Source organism: Lepisma saccharinum, chromosome 20 (genome assembly GCF_977018435.1).
Source record: "Lepisma saccharinum chromosome 20, izLepSacc3.1, whole genome shotgun sequence".
NCBI classification, from domain to species: domain Eukaryota; kingdom Metazoa; phylum Arthropoda; class Insecta; order Zygentoma; family Lepismatidae; genus Lepisma; species Lepisma saccharinum.
The window spans coordinates 24,685,555-24,708,326 of record NC_139248.1 but is presented as its reverse complement, the minus strand read 5'-3'; the positions used below and the strand labels follow the sequence as shown (position 1 = coordinate 24,708,326).

Sequence of the window (22,772 nt, the reverse complement as noted above, 5' to 3'; positions counted from 1 at the left end):
AGTTATAATTATACGTCTTGTTTTAGGAATTTGTTAAACGTTTTCAACTCCATTTTCTGTTTAAATCACAGACTTAAACAGGGCCTGCCTTTTTGTTGGGCGACGCGTAGTGAGCGCATCAAGTCCCATCGCCGCTGCATTTTGGCTTTCGCTTCTTCTTTTCAAGTAGCTCGCAATTGTCCTTCCGATTCTGGGTCAACACCGAAATTTTGGGAACTTCCATTTGTGTTACGTAGTGTTGCTTTTCTGCCACTTATGGCTAATCGCGGCGATGAGGATGAGTGATGAAATTAATGAAGAGACACTCACACCGATGTACAGGTCAGGATTCAAACCCGGGACCCCTAAAGTCGTAAAGCGCTGTGCTCACCACTCCACCATGGTGACCGCTTGCACCAAATGCGAAAACGACATCTATTTGTCTACGCGGGAGCTCATTAAAAACATATACTCTGGTATAATTAATGATTCCAGTGTAGAAATGAAACAATACAAAATGTTATTTTATTCATTAAAATTCATAAAATATTTTTAAAAGTTTTAAAAATATTAATAATAAAGTTTCTGAAAGAGAACAAAGTTTTAACATTTCGCCCACTAAATTTTTGTAGTAAACATGACATAGAAATATATTACACTGTGTTCTCTTTAATTTGAACTTAGATAATTCAGAATTTTGCTCCCCTTGAAATCGTCTTTAATGTCGTCCTGTTTTTGTTAATTCGAACTTTTTTCGTGTCTTCTTGAAGTTCGAATTATAAAGAGTCCATTGCACCGGGTATCCCAGTTAAAAGTAGCCAGGCTCAAAGACATCTATGAGGCAAATGTTGGCTGTATAAGGAGAATAACTAATAGGCGTAAATTTGGGAGAACTAATTAATTCCCTATCTTTCTTTTGTATTTATGCCACTTTTGGCTAATCGCGACGATGATGATGAGTGGCAATATGATAAAATTGATGCAGTGACACTCATCATTCGAATAAAATAACCAAAGTAATATCTGAATTAGATTGAAAAAATGTGTAAAATAGAGAAACAAGGTTATATTTCCACATTCTACTATTTAATTAAAAACATTAATAGTTCCACAGTTCTCCAAATTCCAAAAAATACAGTGCCTCCCTGATGGCGTAGTGGTAACGTCGTCGCTTTGTAATCAAGACATCAAAGGTTTGATACCCGGTGAAGGCACATAGTGGTTCGGATCCCACTGTAGTCCCGATTAGCCTTTCTGCGCATAAAGTAGAATTAACAATAAAGGTAAGTTCTTTTTATTAGACACCATACAACATAAACTTCATGACTAAAATTTTCCCTCGGGTAAAAAGGGGTGATTCTTCCACGTAGCACACCCAATTGTCAACCTCACTTCCACGTAGTACACCCTGAACTGCAGACGAACGAGGCTCTGGCGACTGGCCTTACGACCAGTATAATTCTGTGTGTTGTCCTGTGTTTTGTCCTTGTGTGTGCGAGTATAGGACAATTGTAATGGCGGACAATTGCGATGAAGCCAAAATCGCGGACAATTGCGATGATTTTGATGATGAAGGTCATTTTACACATTTTACACACAATTTCGACGATCAGGACCTAACCTAACCTGACCAAAGGCGCCACAGAACTAATAATGCTGTAGAAGGTTGGAGCAACAAAATAAATAGGTGGCTTGGAAGACCGCATCCACAAATTCATGAAGTTCTGGCATGCCTCAAGAACCAAGCAGAAGACACCAACATCGAGTACATGCGGATGGAACTTAATCTAGAAGGTCAGAAAAGGAAAAAGCGTGACATTAAAATCGACGAGAGAGTTGGAAAGTGTATTCGCACATATGAGGCAACGGGTGACTTCAAAAGGTGTCTGTTGGTTCTAGCCCATATTCAAAAACTTGATTGAATTGAACCAAATTCCCAGCCGAATATATAAATATTTCACATAATTCTCTTGTAAGAGGTATTGTACGGGGTGTTAAGTCATCCTTCAATTTGATAGAAGATTTAGAATGTCATCACAATTGTTCACCCGTCCTTTCACTTCTAACTGTGTTGATTGCAATTGTCCGTCATCGCAATTGTCCGTCATCGCAATTGTCCGGCTACCGTGTGTGCTGAGTGCCTCTTAACAGCCTCAGCTTTTAACCGGTCAGAAAATTTTATTATTTTAATATTTTAGTTACGAGACGACATTACAATTATGTTACCTGTATTTTAGTACTGGTAAGGGGCTGGATCCCGTATAAAGTGACGGGTGCAAAATAGCCTAAGTGCTGACGCACCCAAAATTTTAAATCCAAATTCAAATTTTTTAAAAAAAATCCGCTAACATTTGTGTTGATATGTTAGCAATTAAATAGAAAAACTTTGCATTTGGGTACACTAACTGCATAAAATTATTAAAAATTATGAAAAATGGTTGTTTGGTGGATTGAGAAGAAGAAAGAGTCTTCTCGGGAAATAACAATAGTAATGACAATAATAAATTTAGAATAAAATTTATTTCTATTAGTCTATAATAATTATTATTGTATAATAACAATATTAAAATTATTATTATTTATGCTATTCAACTTTAACAAAGCCCTGACCCCCCTTCCCCCCCGACAAACTTTTCTACCGACACCTATGCTATATATATGGCCATGAGTGTAACCAAAGAAGATTGTATACGTTCCGTTTTGGTCGGAACAGTCCCGTTTCAGAGACGGGTCCCGGTTGTCCCGTCGATATTATTATAAAGCATTATTTGTCCCTTTTTATAAAAGTCTACGAGAAAGTTTGAAAATCAAATCCAAATTTGAGAGACATTTCAGGTTAAAAAAATGTTAATGGAGTTATTAAATAGCATCATGTCTACACCATGGCAAAACAGCTCTACCGTTTCAAGCACTTCATAACAGTCAAAATGTTCCGTTGTCGTCGAAAATGTTCAGGCAGACAGTTGTACTGCATGTCTTGCGATATTTGTAGAGCAATGAATAGGCGTAGTTTCAATACAAACCTGCAAAAGAATTTAAATTCCTGCTTTTTCACACAAACTGAAAATTCCGATCTCGCGTTGTGTGTCAGATATGTTTTATGAATCTCTGGTGAAAAATTAAATTGTTCTCAAGAAGAAGATCGATTCTTCTGATGAATACTTCTGGTACTCCTTTAACTTCAGCGTCGGGCTAACATCAAAATTTGATCAGAAGAGACAAGAAAGACTGTAAATCACACCGAGTTGGACAACGGGACATCATATTTCATTTATTGGTTATGATGTATCATTTATGTGATCCATACTTCAATAACAATAATTTTATAATTACCCTTATAGATACTTCACTAGAAATCGAGCATCAATAATTAATGACCTCCTTAGAAACTTGTGCATGTTCTTAGAACAGAAAATATTATTAAAAGTTTGAGCCTTAGTTTTGTTAGATCCTCTATGGTAGGGAGCCTACCCGAATTCGATTATTGTAGCTTAAATACATATCGATTGTCGTCTGTCACGATCATACAGTCTAGTCGATTCAGTTAATTTATGCTGGAGACACCATCGTTACGGAGTGTTTTTCTTCCAGCCTTTTATGATTACTACCTCAGAAACAGTATTAAAGGAAGGAACCATGTGTAAAATGTAAGACATTTTTGTTGTTTCTACAAAAATATGTCAAGTTTCTGTTCCCGTAAGCGTATTGTAACCACTGATTACACGAAGTTCGCAATATCGCCACTAGGTGGCACTGGCGTTTCAACTTACGTTTGTCATTTGCTTTATACAGCTTGACTACCCTAATGTATTAGTGGATGAAAGAGGAAATGTGAACAGTCATTTGGCTTTTGACAACCGAAACAGAATAATGTTGATTGAAATCTGTGATGAGTTTGTAGTCGTTTACATTTGGAACGTTTCGACCATATTATCGAAACTTGACTTTACAGAAGACGCCAAAAACTTACCCGAGTAACTTATCTATTGTATGTATGCTGTTTATAGATTTTGCTGGGAAAATTGTCACCTAAAATCACCCAGCACGGCAATCGAACCATGGTCTCGTACGTTGAAGTAAGAATCTCTAAGGAGGATGGTGCATTTATATTGAAAATATAAGTATCTCAAAAAATTCACATCTTACGAAAGTAACGTTCAATATGAAAATTATGATACCGAAAGGGGACAGTAAGATCGATATAACTGTCAGTGAAACAGATACCAACCTCATTTCATAAATATTTTCCTGGCCACTTCGTTCGCAATATGACCATTTAAGTAGAGGCTATATCATGTTTATACTAACGGCTTAAAAATAGATTTGTACAGTGGGACCCATGAGTATTACAGTGTAAATTGTCCATTACCATGTTCGTGCACTTTATATGACCCAATAAGAGTTTCAAGAATTAAAAGAAAACTCAAAACAAACTGTTCACAACTTCTGCACCAGCGTACATAAAAATCCATCGCTTAGAAACACATTGGATGGAAGAAAAAAATTATGAAAATAGTCATGGACAATTTGCACGGTAATACTCATGGATCCCGCTGTACTATTTGTTTGTGATGATATATATAATGAGTAATGTGAGAGTAGTAGAATCAATAAGCAAACTTTGCATGGAAGTAATCGTGACGCAAATGGTTCTTGTGTCAAAATGTGTCAACAACTTATTCCGGTGTTCAAGTTTGGTTTCGCGCTTAATCCTTTTCGATGTTGTTCCTTTCGTGTTTATTCCGGTGTTCAATTTTGGTTTCGTGCTTAATCCTTTTCGCTGTTGTTCCCTTCGCGCTTATTTCGGTGTTCAAGTTTGGTTTCGAGCTTAATCCTTTTCGCTGTTGTTCCTTTCGCGCTTATTTCGGTGTTCAATTTTGGTTTCGAGCTTAATCCTTTTCGATGTTGTTCCTTTCGCACTTATTTCGGTGTTCAAGTTTGGTTTCGAGCTTAATCCTTTTCGCTGTTGTTCCTTTCGCGCTTATTTCGGTGTTCAATTTTGGTTTCGAGCTTAATCCTTTTCGCTGTTGTTCCTTTCGCGATTATTTCGATGTTCAAGTTTGGTTTCGAGCTTAATCCTTTTCGCTGTTGTTCCTTTCGCGCTTATTTCGGTGTTCAATTTTGGTTTTGAGCTTAATCCTTTTCGCTGTTGTTTCTTTCGCGCTTATTTCGGTGTTCAAGTTTGGTTTCGAGCTTAATCCTTTTCGCTGTTGTTCCTTTCGTGCTTATTTCGGTGTTCAAGTTTGGTTTCGTGCTTTATCCTTTTCGATGTTGTTCCTTTCGAGCTTATTTCGGTGTTCAAGTTTGGTTTCGTGCTTTATCCTTTTCGATGTTGTTCCTTTCGCGCTTATTTCGGTGTTCAATTTTGGTTTCGTGCTTTATCCTTTTCGATGTTGTTCCTTTCGAGCTTATTTCGGTGTTCAAGTTTGGTTTCGTGCTTTATCCTTTTCAATGTTGTTCCTTTCGAGCTTATTTCGGTGTTCAAGTTTGGTTTCGAGCTTAATCCTTTTCGCTGTTGTTCCTTTCGTGCTTATTTCGGTGTTCAAGTTTGGTTTCGTGCTTTATCCTTTCCGATGTTGTTCCTTTCGAGCTTATTTCGGTGTTCAAGTTTGGTTTCGTGCTTAATCCGTTTCGCGGTTATTCCATCACCACGCTACGTTGAGTGATGTGGCTTATCACATGCACTATTTTCTTATGCGCAAGATTCCATTTGAATAACCAATACGATTGCTCACATGCCACACGCATTTATTTACTTTTACTTGATTCTTACTTACAACAGACAGAAGAATAAATCTTCAGCCATCACAAGAGCTAAGGAGATCATTTTCCACTTACGTCTTGGCGACATTTTCTCACGGTTGTAACTCAGATAATGCATTTCCGGCTGTCCCCATAGGGAACTTTCTCCATTGTTATTGAGGAGCTCGAACCATCCCCGTCGCTCCCACAGCATTACGCATAAAGATCACGATCCAAGGTCTCACAACCACTTTTACTCTCGAAATGCTACGCTGGCCATTTCTCTTAGTTGCCCCAACTCTCACCAGAGGGCACGGAGGTCGCGTGGAAGGCAAGCAATGTACGCGAAGGTCAATCAAACAGGTTCTCTCTCTCACATCACTTTGTGGCATTGAACCCACTTTCTTTTATAACAGTTCTGTGCAACAAAATTTCCAGACTCTGTTTACTTTCTCCATGTGTCGGAGCTGCAATTGCGGAAACACGTTTGTTTCGTTTTGTGCACAGTGAGTGAGTGGTCTTGCAGTTTAAAGTGGGATCTGATTCCGAAGAACTATGTGCCTCAACCGTGTATCGAACCCAGAATATCTTGATTACCAGGCCACAGTGCCACCAGAGAGGCTCTCGACATGTCTCATGGCTTGAAACAAAAACAAAACGTGCATTAAACAAAGTCTATGTCAGGAAGATGAACTCTTTGTCTTACTTAACTGAAGATTACAATCTCCTTGCTGACGCTCTACAGGACAACTCGGCACACATAAAGAGATAACACAGGTCAACAAACCAACATACCGGCTTTGGGTCCAGGCACCAGAACATCGTTAACTTTCATGAAGTTTGAACGTGCGTTACTACGTGCTAACAAAGTGGACTTGATGATAATGAACACATTGTAAAGATCTCAAGATTCAATTTAGTTCTTACTTGTAGATGGCAACACAGTACAGTATACATTTTGTGTTACAAATATCTTAAAGGTTAAAAGGTTGATGAATATTTCAAATAACCTTTAATTGCAGATATTTAAGCTTTGAAAGAAATTAGAAAACTATAATTTGAGACTGAATTTCTAATAAGAATTCACCAATAAAATTAACATATTTTACGGTAATCATTACAGATTTCTAAGAAATACAAAGCTTGCATCAAAAACAACAAGCAGTAATCTCATCTTTTGCATGTAGGCGAGAATTTAAAATTCCCACTAACTTAAAAAATTTGTCAACAATGAAGTTACTTGAACACACTAAAACATAATATTTGAAAAATATAATATGGATCTATTTTTTATACACACACACACACACACACACATGCCTCACTTATACTTATAAAACTTAGCTCGACAATTTCCGATGTATACATTCATGTATACATTCTTAAGTTCTTTTAAGTAATAAGTAGTGTTGGGATTTTAATGCCTAATTAAATACCAGAAAATACTCTTGTAAAATGCAATATTGTCATATAATTCACAGAAGTATTCTATGACTTGTCACTTCTATTACTGGGTCCCTTTATTCTAGAAGGATGTAACAGTTTTCCTGGAACCAAAGTTGTTGTTCTGAAACTTTCAAACTGGCAGGAAACAAGTGGCCTGCTTTTTAGGAAAGAAAAAAACTCAGAAATGCCCCTTCTCTAGTGAAAACATAAAAAAGGAAAATAATGTTTTTACAAAATTGTTAAAATGTGCTAAAATGACAAGAAACCCCATAACAATGCAATATCATAAAAAATCATGAAAACATTTCCTATCAAAGCTGCCTGTTCGGATTTTGAATTTCAATTAATTTTTTTTGGGTGCGTCAGCACTGAGGCTATTTTGCACCCGTCACACTATACGGGGTCCAGTCCCTTATCATAACAAAAATAGAAGCGTGTCTCAAAACTAAAATTTGCTTACCTTGGTTAAAAGCTGAGGCTAAAAAGGGCGCTCAGCACAAACAAGGACAAAATACAGGACGACACAGAATTATACTGGCCATGGGCCAGTCGCCAGAGCCTCGTTAGTCTGCAGTCCAGGGTGCACTACGTGGAAGGAGCACCCCTTACACCCCACCTGTTTGGATCGTTTTGATATGAAACCCATGAACATGTAATCGAGCAATATATTGGGATTTTTTTTAAAAAATGCAAGATCATCAATACCTCAGCCTTGACCTGCTCTGTCCAGCATTTGAACCCATGGTTCATAGCACGTGACTCCGGTGGCGTGTCCACGGGGGGTGTTGACGGGGTTTATACTCTACCCCTTTACCCAGTATTCCTTAAAAATAAATAACGTAAGAGACAGAAAATATGGCAAAATTAGGACTGACTACAATAAAAAAGTAAACGTAAGATCCTTCTTTACAAAATCTTGAATGCCGGCCCCCGCGGCGGACTGATTAGCACATCGGGCAACGACGCCAGGGGCCCTGGGTTCGAATCCAGGCCTGGGCATGGCTGTTTTTAAGTGTCCATTCATCAATTTCATCATATCATCACTCATCCCAATCTTCGTAATTAGCCAAAAGTGGCAGAAAAGCGAAATAAAGTAAACTAAATAAATAAATAAAAAATATTGAGCACGCCACTGATCAGGATGTCTGAGGGGGAAAGGGGTATAAGCAGTGGCCGACCCCCCCCCCCATTCAGCGGTGGAGAGGTCATACCCTCTCCCTTTGCCCTGTATTCATAAAGAAAGCAAAATGAGGGCTACGCCTTGTTTATTGTTAACATCAGTGGCGGCGATTAGAGGGGCATTTGCCACTTTTGCCCCCGTACTATGCTAAACCTTATATACCATGGAAACGTAAACTGTCCTTGCCCCCCCCCATGCATCTTGCCCCCCTAGATTTGGAACCCACTGTTTAACATGAATATGTTTTATTTGTTTGTTTTAATATTGTAAGTGTTATCAAATTTATATTTTTTCGTATTTATGTGTGATTAAAAGTGGTTTCTAGACATTTCTAAAACTATCCAGTCTGATACAGATATATATGTGTTGCTGAGGAGGTTGCCATGACAACAGTGTACGATGAGACAGAACGTTGATTACGATGTGTAAGAAATTCTATTTTAAGTAAGTATTTTACAGAGAAAGGTTCCTTGAATTGTAATGGTGCATGTAATTATAGTGGTGTTAAATAATTGTGAGTGTTCCTTAATGATAGAACAAAAATAAACTTTAGTAAAGGTAAGAATTTTGTTTTAAAAGTCTTCCGCTATCACGTCCTGAGAGGTCTCTTTTGTAGCCGCAACATAAAGGAGAGTCTCATAACTAAAGCCCGGATTTGTATGTAATTACATATTCTATTCCCTTCGAGATACATACCTTGAACAGGAAAATGTAACTGACTTGATTTTTCATAAGTTTTGTGTTACATATTTTTACACATTTGCTAATTTACTTTACATAAAACAACATATATTTCGGTAATTTTTTCCTATCTTGATTCTCTTTTTTTCTATGTTTTCGATCTCTGAAACATGATGAAGAAAATTTGTAGCTCTTGTGATGTCATATTTTATAATCAATAGATGCCTAGTGCTTACGGTTACCTAAGATTGACTGCCAAGTCGAAAAACAGGCTGAAAAGGGAAAAAAAAACCACGCGAACTGTTATTTATCGAAAGATGCTGTTCCCCTCCCCCTCCCCCTCCCCCCGTTCTGGTTGTGCGTAGTGAGTTACACAATATGTTCCCTTGTACAAAAAGTAGCTACGTATTTTCATTCGATTGTTTTCTGTGAATGCTTCTTTTTACAATTTGTTTCTAAAGTTGGAAAGAGCTCTCTTACATTTGCTGTGTGAAAAGTAATTAATAGTTGACAAAATTGGTTTCTTAAATATGTACACGTTGGTATGATTTTTTTAGTTTATAAATGTGATTCAAATATTAATTTGAACAAGTTATGTCGTTAAAAATTATGTTGAATATGTTAAAATAAAATGAATATCTAGAAGAATTCTTGAAATTCCTTGGATACTCGATTGTTATTAATATTACATATTATTTGATACTACATACTATTTAGCTACATATTATTTTGATAATATGAATTTAGATACATATTTTATCAATTATTGTTACATATTTATATACATAGCCTATTTTGTACTTTGATATCACATAGAAATCTGGGGTCTACTCATAACCCTACCGAGCACGTTGATTGGGTAGCTACCGTGACGTGGTAATCCTGTGACTCCGACCAAAAAGAACGTCAAAACTACTAAAGAAAGGTTTTGTTTAGTTTAGCCGGAAAAAGCGCCGATTGCAATGATGAATGAAAAGGCAAATAACCTACAAGAATGCGTTACATAATAGCATGCAAATGAGCATCTGTTTGATAATAAGTATGGCTAAGCGTGTTCCGAGACGGGAAGTCTACGATGAGTGGACACGAAGTGAAGTATGAATGATGACACTGCATCTTCCGTAACCCATATTGAGAGACCTTGTCTTGCTCAACAGCGTATGGTGTACGTTTATGAAATGATGACTCATCGGAATCGAAAAGTCGAAACAGCAACTCGATTAGAAAGCATTAAAATACAAGTTGAAGGAATTTGGTAAACATGAAAACGTCTTCCTAGGAAACAAATCCTTTGTAGGTTATTTCTTGATGACTTTGCATTTCTAGTTGTTTGTTGACTTGTGTCGGCATAATTACGTATTAGCTATAGGCATACTAAAATCCTAGTTCACACACACATATTAAAAAATGTATCTTTTCACCATGACTCGGGATGACCATTCTGGAAAAACACCAAGCATAACAGGATGGCTAGCACTCTCGACTCTGGTGAGAGCGGTCTTGGGTTCGTTCCCCGGCGGGAGTTCAAGAATTTCGGTGTTCACTCATCATCGTCACGACCATTGTGGAGCTACATGAGATGAAAAAGTAGAGTGCTCCGGTCTAGAAAGCTAAATAACAGCAACGATGGGGCTCGATTCAATGACCATGCGTCACCCGATGATAAGCCACTTAAGAGGCTTGGCCCTGCTTGACATGAACGAAGATCTGAATAGTTTAACTTTTTAAGAACCAGGAGCGTATATTCTAGGCCAGCAAGCCTATCTGCGAAGCCTGCAGCGTAGAGAATAAAGTACAGGAGAATAATCGATCAGAAATTGTAAATAATATTATTCATATCAGTGATATGATGATGCTGATTCTGGAGTTGGTAACCAGATTTCCTATGAGTTGGCAACCTGACTTCTTATGAGTTGGCAACCTGATTACTTATGAGTTGGTAACCAGATTTCCTATGAGTTGGCAACCAGATTTCCTATCAGTTGGCAACCAGATTTCCTATGAGTTGGCAACCAGATTTCTTAGTAGTTGGCAACCTGATTTCTATTCATAGCCTAGGAGCACGTGACATAGTGAGATGGTCCAGACCTTGGACTCGGTATACGCCACTGTCAAGAACGTATTATTAAAACAGAGGTTACAGTAGATTAATTCAAAATTGCAGAACTGCACAAAAACTGATTTGTTGGAGTTAACCAAAAATGTTTGGTAAAGCTTTCCAATTAACCAAAATTGTTGGTTGAGCGTCTGAGTTAACAAAAAATTCTTAGTTGAGCTTTTGAATTAACCAAGAACGTTTGTTGAGCTTTGCAATTGACCAAAAGCGCTTCTGGTTGAGCTTTGCAACTAACCAGAACGTTTGGTTGAGATATTGTATTAACAAAAACATTTGGTTGAGCTTTTAAATGAACCAAAAACGTTTGGATGAGAATTTGAATTAAGTAAAATCGTTTGGTTTAGCTTTTTGAATAGGTTAGTCCTTACTGAATTGGGTAATTTGGACTAAATAAATATTAATTTTAACGATTTTGGGTTAAATCGATATCGAATTGGGTTAAACCAAAGCAAGTCTCTCCTTGTATGAATAAAGGTGTGGGTGGGGGCGGGAGGTTTGCAGTAAATCTCCTTACGACATTTCTGAACACACCACCGCCTTACAATCATAGCAAAGCACCAAATATTTGCAGATTACACGTGACCGGCTCTTTCTCCTTTCCTAATGAAGCCGAAAGATTTCCGGATTTTGTGTGAAAAATTAGAAAGTAAATCACACTTGTCACGCGACTGACTTGTAACTCCTGAGAAGAAGACTTTGGTTTTATTTGTTTTTATTTTTACGACAACTGGAAGTAAAATACTTTATGGCCACAGTTTTGTCAACTTCCTGTCCTGTGCAGCTTAATGTTTCGTTACGTTGAAATAGTAATGAAAAGCGAGTTTTGGACATGGTCGCCTAGAACATAGAACCAGACAAGTTCATTCGAGACTTCAAGATGAGACCGAAAACGTGAAATGAGACCTCGACTTACTCACGGATTAGCTAATTACTGTAATTAATTCAGACCCGTAGCATGGGCGTAGTTCGAGCTTTTGCTTTGGGGGTGGGGGAGAAGAATATGATGTACCTGAGGGTTAATCCCTTAGTTTATAAAGGGTCCGGAGGCCTTCCCCCGGAAATAATAAAAAACAACAACTTAAAAACACTGAGATTTAGGCCTTTTAGATTTGAAAATGTGAAATATCCTCGCTTAAGTAAACAAATATTAATTAATATATTGGTTGTCAGTTTTAAAAAAAGCAAAACAGTACGATTATTGCATTTTGCATTTCATTAATTTTTTTATTGATACAATACTCGTATTACTTTAAAAAAGTTACGGTACAATAGTAAGCTTCAGAAATTTTAGAAAAATTAAATTGAAAAGTTCTCTTGATGCCTCAGCAGTAACTGTAGACTCAACACAAAGTCATTTTACGTTTTTCTTTCTTCAAACTGTACACATCAATCAAATCGTCTAAGTCCCGCTATTGCGGCGCAATTACCGCACATGCCATCATGCCAAACGTCAAGATTTGCGGTATGGCTTCATAACAAAAATGTAGTAACTGAACTTAATCTTGTGTTATTTTTTAGCCTTTATTAAATTGGGGGGCCAGGTCCCCCGTGGCCCCTCCAGAACTCCGCCTCGAGGGGTAGACTGGAGCGGGAGGGGGTTGAAGCCTTAGTCGCCATGCACAGAGGGCGCCATTCAAAACTTTATTATTGAAAAGAAAATACAACCAAGTCAGAATATGTGACGGAGAAATTTACGCTTGGTAGACGTATATTCTGGTAGCACACTGCTGGAATTTTCTGTTCCTCAAAGTAGTAGTAGTAATAATACGTTTTGAAAGAAAATCTTCAGACACTAAGATATAACTAAAATATTCCTAATGCTATTTTTTTAAATCAGGACCGCAAACTAAGAATCTTTAAATATTATCTATATTATCTTTAATGAGTTTTTCTGTTTCCTCAGTTCAAAATTTGTATTATGTAAATATCACAAACCATGGCATAAAAAGGTAATGTCGAAGGACGCACATAAAATGTTTGTGGGGCCGGGGGGAAGGTGCAAATCAAGATCCTGCCTAGGGCGCCAAAATATCCAGCTACGGTGCTGAATTAATTACACGAATGTGTAATTCAAACCCAGGATAACACATAGACATATTGTCACACAGGTTTCAGCATATGCAACATAAAGACACAATTTCGTTTTCGACCCACTTAGACAATTTTATGGACCTGTATTTGTTCCTTGGTTTTGGACCCTGGTTACTGAATCTTAGGAAGGAAAATTTCGCACCCCGTTCTAAATTTCCCTCCCCAGGTCGCCTGGTGCGTTCAATACTAAGGCGGGGCCTGCAAATGAAAAAATCTTTCTGTGTTCGCTGTAAGATTACAATTGTGCAATCTCATTAATGGGTATTGCTCGCCCTTTTCCTTTGCGGACAGTGTCTTACATGTTACCATCTTTTACTGCAACCGACGTTAGGTAGGGTGAAAATGGGCCCCTACCAACCCCATCACCCCGTGGGCACGCCACTGACGGCAATAATGACGTGTTGTCTTTCGTAAGCCAATCGTTCACCCTTTGTCCTTGTATATATTTGTTTCCGTTGGCAGAACAATACATTATTACTTCACTTACACAATTCCTAGAACTAACAACAAACATCGTATTTTGTTTCACCATTACAACCTTCCCATGTGAAACAAATTTTGAGAGAAAAACAAGCTAATCACTTTCAGGGGTGTAATCAGATGAGGAAGTAAATAAGGAAAAATGCTATAAAGTAAAGAATGCACTTCAACGAAATATTCCTCTAAGCAGAACCAAACTGGAAACAGCAATAGTGTGGTGATATCATCATTAGTGAGATGACTACAATACAAGGTTGGTTGCATGGAAAAGCGTCTCTCAACCGGCAGGCCGCGAGCTTCATTATACTCGCAGTAATTTATTTATTAATATTTAATTTCACGTACATGTATACAGTGAAAAATTAAAAATATATTTCCTATAACGTAGGCATAGATTTTAAAGAAGAGAATTTACCGGCCCGCGGCTTTGAAGATTGTAAACCACACCACACCACATATATATATATATATATATATATATATATATATATATATATATACAGGGTGTTTCCGGGCTGATGATACAAACTTTCAGGGACGATGGAGAAGGGCACATGTATCATTTTGAGATAAGGAACCGTGGTCCGGAAACGACTTAGTCGAAAGTTATACGCGAAAATCTCAACCTCTGGGTCGTTCGAACAATGTCACAGGCAGCGAGAATTCTTGCCAGTAGATCCTCTTCAGTCTCGACAGGTGTCTCGCCAGAACTTTGTGCGACGATGTCATGCCTGCAGCGAAGCTGGGGGACGCCACTTTGAACAACTGTTGTGAATGTAGCAGCTTGTGAAACTTGTGCAGGTAATAAAAGTATTACATCTTCATACACAGATTTTCGCTTATAACTTTCGACTCAGTCGTTTCCGGACCGGCGTTCCTTATCTCAAATTGATACATGTGCCATTCTCCATCATCCCTGAAAGTTTGTATCATCAGCCCGGAAACACCCTGTATACGAAGAAGAGTCAAATAAAAAACTAAATTCGACTTTATTTTTTATCTAGTATATTTCTTCGTGCATGGTTGCACAAATTTGCTGCATTTTAACATAGACCAATTGCTGATCTCATATAATTTCAAGTCTAAGTTAGTGTTTCGATATGGAAGTGCAGTCTCATATGAGCCACTGCGAAGTTCTTTCAGCCCATCAGCCCTCCGAGCTGAGGACATTTTCAAATTTATTCCCACCATCCCCAAAATTGATGGTGCTGTAAGCATGCATAGTGATATTGTATTTTCATTTGCCGTACAATTTCTATTCGTTATAAGGGGCCGGGACTTTACGTCCTATAAAACTGTAAAATATGTATGTAATTATGTCATATAAATTGGAAAATATGTCGAAAAATTACAAATATGTCAGAAAAATGCAGAAATATTCCCAGTAAAGCCAAAAATATGCACAACAGTACTCTCGAATTTCTCCCATTCCCGACAGAGTATGTAGAGAAGGGGCTGTAATGTACCTAATGTTATTTTTACTTTTGACTGATTTTTGTGAAAAGCGAAAAAGGTAAAGAAATGAGAACGAAACTTCTTTACTTCCCGTGCAACAATGAGAGAGAACATTTTTCCTCAATAATGATTGCATGGCTATCAATTGTCGGCGGGATAAAGAAAGTGGGGTATTATTGTTCTGTACTAAGAAAAGACGGCATCTTTCTTCCTCCGTAATTTCCATGTCCTGCCATCGACAATATGAACTATCCGTTGTGCTAAAGCTACGAAGAAAATAATATGAAATAACCGATTATGTGCAATAGAATTACGAAATTATACAGAAATATGTCATATTACAACAAAATTGAAGAAATATGTTGTAAAAACGCAAAATTAGTGAAATATGTCAAAATAAGCTTTGTCAAGTTTGTATATTTCGGCTGATTTTCATCAGATATGTAAAGATCTCACCCCAATATTAGATCCGAAGCCAAATGAAAAATTTGTTATAACATACAGTCCCGGGCCCTTAAGCTTCAAGAGAAAAAGAAACCACTGTTCTTCACTGGAGCAACTGGGTGAATTTTTCTTACAGGGTTAATTAAGAAAAATGTTTCTAGAATATTGAAGATTTTATTACTTTTTATAAATATATATAAAAAGTTTATTTGTACGTTTATTACATTTATTTATATAAACGTATGTAAATTTTGATTAAAAGTTCGTAAAAGTTATGTCTTTCCACCATTTTTGCTACGAAAAATATTAATTTGAATCCACTCTGCCATCTATGAACGTAAAAGGTTACTTTGTATTTTTAACTGTCAGAAGTGCTAGATGAAGTATTAGTACAAATTGGAATGTTGTGTAAATAAGATATCTGTTAAGTATGTCACTGTCTACGTATATTCCACGGAGCTACAGCAGTGATGTGCGTCTACGCGTAAACAACGATAGTCTACATTCTACACGTAGACTATTTTATGCACGTAGGTTACGTAATCTATGTAAAGAACATGGCGAAAGGTGATAACTTAGCAAAGGGCGCCGTGGAATTAAAGAAAATTATACTACGTATAAGGTGCTGATGTGTAAGGATAACTTTTCATGCTCTTTCTTCCAAATTCGAGCAATTTCTCACCTAGAAGAAACCTAATATAGACAATATTCTAGTGTTTTATGGGGAAAAGACCACTCTTAGCTCACGACTGCCATCTGTTGTTGTTTTTCGCATACTATTTATCTTCTTCCATAGTTGATAATAGAAGAGACGAGAAATTTTGTTGTAAATAGGGTTCTTTTCATTTCGTTAGGAAGCAATATAGTTGAAAATGTGACTTTCCTTTCATGAAACCCTTTAAAATTAATTTTAATGCACTTTAGATTGTCTACGTAGTCTATGTAAACTACAACCCAATGTAATCTACGCGTAGATTACGTGTAGACAACGCATGTAGACGTAAACGTATAGTCTACGGCACATCACTGGGCTACAGCCGAAGCAGACTACCGTGAGAAGAAAAGGTGGGGGAGGGCGCTTATTGGCAAAGCGGCAAAAGATCAAACACTTAGGTTCTCAGCATGTTAAGTGATTAAATTCCACTTCGGCCAGTAGGCTCCGAGGAAGTGACGCAAGGTGTCTAATGAAAAGACTTTCTCCCACAAATTAGTCAGCGGTTCCTTTCCATTCCTTCCATTGTGAGGGCCACAGCTCTCTCGCACATTGGCTCTTTCAGACGCCAAGGGAATAGCTTTTTTTAAGTGTATTTTTTGCTCGCTTGTTTGCTAACAGTATTACGCAAAATGTTGCGGTCGACTTGTGCTTAACTTTCGCACCACAGAGGAACAGATTTGATTCGGTGAATGCCTCACATTTGTTCCAGTAGGTTAACCGCGATGTGGAGATGAGAAAACGAGCAAAGATTAGGTACAAGAAAGAGGTGGGAAATGTTCGTGCCCTTTCGCTTAAGTAATAAAAGCATTTGCCCGTAATTACTGAGGGAAAACCACTGTGAGCAGGGAGGGTTTATAAAATTCGGGCCTCTAAGCTATCCTGTGAGCCTTGCCAACGTTATTATTATTATTATTATTATTATTACTATTATTAACAGTTTTGTTATCATGGCACTTCACTTCCACTAATTGCATGCTATGTATTAATAAAACTTGTAAACTTTAAAATATAGACTCACTTGATTAAAAAAAATATTCATTAAACTTCTTAACTTGACTTTCAATTCTTGGCATTCAAAATGTTCTCGTTTCTTCAAGGAACTATTCGTTTATGTTCGAGCACTGTTACATAACCTCACGCGGCTTCCTTTGCAGTCTGCCATACAGACTTGTACTCCCGTTAAAATACAGTATTGAAAATAGGGTTATGATGGAAGACGTTATTTCAACCCTAGAAACTCCTACCTTCTTTAATGACATAAGCAAGGACTTGACATTTTTTACTTTGATATTATCACAATATAAAGGAATTTTAAAAGCCCATGATCCTTTGCCACTTCTGCGTTTCATTTTTGTGCGCCACGATTATTGTAGGAAATGCACTATTAAAAATCAATTGGAGAAATGACCAATAAAATGATTAATTTTCGGTACCACCCAACTACCATAACAAAATGACCATGAACGTTTTAAAAGTATTAACGGTCATTAAATGATTAACATAATTAATGCAATTTTATTGATTCGGTTTTTATAATATATTTATGGTACACTGAACTGCAATTTCTGATCATTATCTATCCTTTTGCATGATAAAAATTTCAAATTTAAATAATAAAAAAATACTGTTGTGTTCCCCTTTTCGTAAATTGACACGCAGACCATTAATTTTTAGCCATATAGCTTATTATTGTAAATTTTACTGTCACTTCTAGCAGTGGGAGTTTTTAAGTCAACTTTATGCACAGATAGGCTAATCGAGACTGGGTCTTCGGTTTAAGCTGGGATCTGAACCAGTATGTGCTTCCACCGGGTATCGAACCCGGCGCCCCCTTGATTAATAGAAGACGACGTTACCCTTGGCAATTTTATTTGCTTATTGGAATTGATGGATGTGACGAAATTGACAGCATACATAGGTGATCGGATGGAACTTCATGGACAACAAATAGTTATTTATCTAATTATAGTCTAACATGTCTCAGTTTGTTGCATTGCTCGAGCTAGATATACTTTATGAATTATGCTAAATTGTTATCTGACCACAAATTTTCAAAATATATATTATTTTATGTAGTAACAACGAGATAAAACTATGATCTTAAACTCTCTTTCTAATACATATAAATGTGTCGCACACTTGTGCCATCTACCGGACAATATCTAACCTCTCTGTTAACATTAATATTGATTGACAATGAAGAGAGAAGTTGGGAATATCCACATTTTATGACAATGTACATGAGCGTCCGGAAGGGGGGGCGGGGGGCCGTGGCCCCTCCTGGAAAATGAAAGTAAAAAAAATATGTATATCACACATATAATTTCACTTTAGCCACAATAATATGTGTTAATTATTGCATTAACACCATAAATTCAAATTTAAGCAATGTTTTTTTTTAGGGAACTACACTCTTTTCGGGGAAAATGTGACTTGTTTGCCTGCCCTGGAAAAAATACCTTCCTTGCCGCTCCCTGGAAAAAATCCTGCGGACGTCCATGACAATGTAACGCATTACTTTTTGTGTGAAGCAATAACAACATGTTATTTTTGTGTAACGGTATCTTGTAACGTTACAACGAGTAAGTTCCCAGTATGTCTGGTTTTGGGTTAATTGTGTGTGTGTGTTTTCATCAACTTCATCTGTTCAGAACTTTTAAAAATCATTGGGTGGGCTGAACTCGAAGATTTGTTGTATAATATTATATAACAATATATGGAGTAGCGTAGATTAGGGGTGCATTGGGGGACAGTTGCTCCCCATTTTTTGCCAACTTTGCTTCCGTACTATGGCCTCCTAATGCTCTAAGCCTTGTCCACCAATGCAAAGTAAACTGTCATGCCCTCTCCCCCTCCCCCAGTTCTGGCACCCAATCACCTGTCCCTTGTCCAGAAAGTGTAGGCTTTCACGTTGAAAAGTCGTCTCAGATCATTCTGAAAGGAATACATTAATTCTATAGTGGCTGTTTTTGTCTATTTAAGCCTAAGTGCCTAGAACTCTTTTTTTTAGTGCCTGAAATGAAAAATCTGTCGATGTTTATCAATTTTAGTCCCTATTTTGTATTTTTCGGTGCTTATTTGCCTGCCTATTTGGAGAATTTAGTCCTATCGACCCCCATCCTGATTATAAGTCCTTATTATGCTAATAACGATGTGACCAAGGATAGCATAAATGATATAAGATCCTGAAAAGTATCATATTCGAAAAGTAACAAATTCTTATGAAATATTTTTATTACACAATTAAGTTGTGATAATTCTTTAGGTGAATAATGATGAAACATTTTCTTTTCCTAAGCTCGGGTACTTTATTTCAAAAAATAAATATAATAACAGACAAATTATTAGGTGGGCTCGAGCCCCACAGGCATTAGATATGATCCAAGTAGACAAAATATTAAGTTTGTAGTTTCTACTCATAGGTGGCAGCACAATGTGATATAATTTTTGTTGGATACGGATAACCACTTGAAGCTAATAAGTAGATCATTGTTAGTGCTTTTAATACACAGTAATTAGTCCTAAATGAATTAATTAAAGTATAATAAAGCAATTTATGTTGTAATAATTTTAATTAGCTGTTTAATTGCAACTCCTTAAATATTTAGATTAGCCAGCAGCAATTTATTCAGAGGGAAAATGTTATCAAAGATATGAGCTTAAATATAAAGTTTCGAAAAAATATGATGCTTTAACCTCATGTTTTTGTGTCTTTTTTGCAGCTACCGACATGCCGCCAAATAATACAACGTGTATAACGCCAAGACTGGCTGAGAAGGTGCAGGATGATGTTGCCAGGGATGCAGTGGAGGGAATGAAGGATAAGAAATATCCGAAGCAGAGAATCATCTGGCTCAACGTCTTCAACATAGGCATCGTTCATCTACTCGCGGTCTGGGGCATTTACAGATCCATGACGTCTTCCATGGCTTCCACCAATCTTTGGAGTATGGACAATTTGTCATATCTATTATCTTGAACAGTTTCACTTTGAATGAGTCAAAATTCTTAATTTGTAGACATCAGTAGTGACGGGGGGGGGGGGGCGAACTGGTCACTCTACCCTACACTGGAACATCCATTTTCAATTTAGAAGAGATGGTAGTTGCTAACAGAAGTAAAATTCAGTTAATGAGAATTTTAGCAGAATTGCCAAAAGGAAAGAAAAGGTCATGTTGGAAAAATTGAGCGTAAAAAGCAGGAACCATATCAGAAATTCAGATTATACCACTTAATCCATAGAATGAATGGTTGCATGAGTTACCACAAACAAGAACGCACGCAGGATTTTATCTCGGGGGGGTGCAGCAGTGATCAAAATGAAGGGAACATGGGGGATACTATCCCCCAGTTAAGAAAATTCTCATAAAACATCCACCGACTAGGATAATTCGCATAGGCATCCTCCCACCCACTGCAATTTCTCTATGTTGGCCCATACAAGCATCTCCCTCATCTTTCCCCAAACTGGGCAAAGCATCTCCCCAGTTACGAATTTCCACTTCGAGCACTGAGGGGCAGAGAAAGATTTCATATCTTGACCTTCAGTAATAAAAACTCATATTTATCTTTTATTATTTTTTTTTATTATAATAAATTTACAAATCATATAATTGAAATTGAATTGAAAAGCACATTAGCGTTGTTGTTGAGTCCAGGCTGGAGCCCACTATTTATTTCACCATTTGAATTATGTGAAGGTTTGCCAGATATCAACGGGAGCAAGTACCCCCTGGCTCCCCTCTGCGGCGCAATTGACCAAAACCCAGAAGAATGATATTTCTATGTTCGACGTCATAGAACGTAAACTATAAATGTATAGCTAGCTACGTCCGGTTTTCCAAGAGTCTTTTTCTAAACAATGTTTCCATTGTTACATAGTCTCTGATTGTTATTGTGAAAACATAATATTGCTGAAGAAGTATCGCCGATCTCCACGGCGGAGTGGTTATCGGTGTTCTTTGAGTGTCTCTTCATCAATTTCATCATATCACCACTCATCCCCATCTTTGCGATTAGCCAAAACTGGAAGAAAAGTGACGCTATGTAACAAAAATATCAGTCCAGTTGCAATTAGCTTATTTTGTTCATAGAGGGAGCTCGAAAAATAAATAAATCGACAACAATGAAAATAAAGCAATAATTAAAAGAAAGCAGTTTTACAGTTTAAATGTAAATATTAAAGAATTTAAAGACGTTTCATATACAGTGCATGTCTGCAAAAGTCAACTGTTAATAGTATTTTAACTTACAAGCTCTGTAGCACTGCCTGACACATGCATGATTAATAAGATGACAGTCTTATATTCGATAAATTAATGGAGAATAGATTCTGAGTTGTACTTTATTTGCAACAATAACAGTAGAATGTTCGAGTACGGGGTTAAAACTTAGGGTATGGTATATTTATATTGACATGTCAAATATCTTTCTTGTACTTGAGCATATGATCGTGTATGCTCAAGGTATGAATGTGTAACGTAAGTAACTATGGAGTAATTCGCAGGCTCTTGCGTCATCATATTACTAAGAAAATTACAAGTCTTCAAAATCCATGCTCGTTTATCATTACGTTCGCAGTTATTAATGGGGAGCCATGGTTGTCAACAGGAAGTATGACCCTTGCAAAGTAATTTTGCGTGCAAGGAAAAACATCCTAACAAATGAATTTGCGTGCAAACGAAACTTAAATGAAACTGTTTACGGATGAAGCGTGCAATAGGAAATTTAAAAGTTCCTTGGTTTTCGTTCCGTATTTCTTACTTTCTTATATTTCTTATCTCTATATCTCTTATACTCTGTCTCTCCCTCTTTCTATTTATGTCCTTCCACTCTCTCTCTCTCTCTCTCTCTCTCTCTCTCTTTCCATCTCTCTGTGCTTTATCCCTTTTCTCTCTCTCTTTCCAATTCTGTGTTTTTATCCCTTTTTCTCTGTATCTTTAATAACCCTTTTCTCTCTTGCTCTCTATCTTCCTCTTCGTGTTTGTGCTTGAGCGTATCTTTATCTCACTTCTCTCTCTCTCTCTCTCTCTCTCTCATTATCACGCTTTTCTAATTCCGATCATAATCTCCCTCCTCTCTCTCCCTCCCTCCCTCTCTCTATCTCTCTCTGTCTCTGCATCTTTAGCTTTCATCTCTCTATTTCTCTCTCTCTCTCTATCTCTCTCTCTCTCTCTGCATCTTTAGCTTTCTTTTATCTCTGTGTGTATCTTTAGCTTTCATCTCTCTCTCTTCTCTCTCTATTTCTCTTTCTCTCTCTCTCTCTCTCTGTCTTTAACTTTCTTCTCTCTCTGTCTCTCTGCATCTTTAGCTTTCTTCTATCTCTGTGTGTATCTTTAGCTCTCATCTCTCTCTCTTCTCTCTCTATTTCTCTCTCTCTCTCTCTCTCTGCATCTTTAACTTTCTTCTCTCTCTGTCTCTCTGCTTCTATAGTTTTCCTCTAT

At 37.2% G+C, this 22,772-nt stretch overlaps 1 protein-coding gene across 3 annotated transcripts in view; it reads left to right on the top strand.

Annotated features, from left to right (window-relative positions):
• LOC146003823 (acyl-CoA Delta-9 desaturase-like) overlaps nucleotides 1-22,772 on the top strand; it is a 60,928-nt gene that overhangs the window by 17,654 nt on the left and 20,502 nt on the right. For 2 of the 3 annotated variants that reach the window (XM_083142247.1, XM_083142248.1), the window contains exon 2: nucleotides 20,052-20,276. In XM_083142247.1, the coding sequence (XP_082998373.1) occupies nucleotides 20,060-20,276 (217 nt within the window). In that variant the 5' untranslated portion in view covers nucleotides 20,052-20,059. Of the gene's footprint in view, nucleotides 1-13,905; nucleotides 13,969-20,051; nucleotides 20,277-22,772 lie in introns of those variants that run through there. The other variant, XM_083142246.1, reaches the window with a different exon arrangement.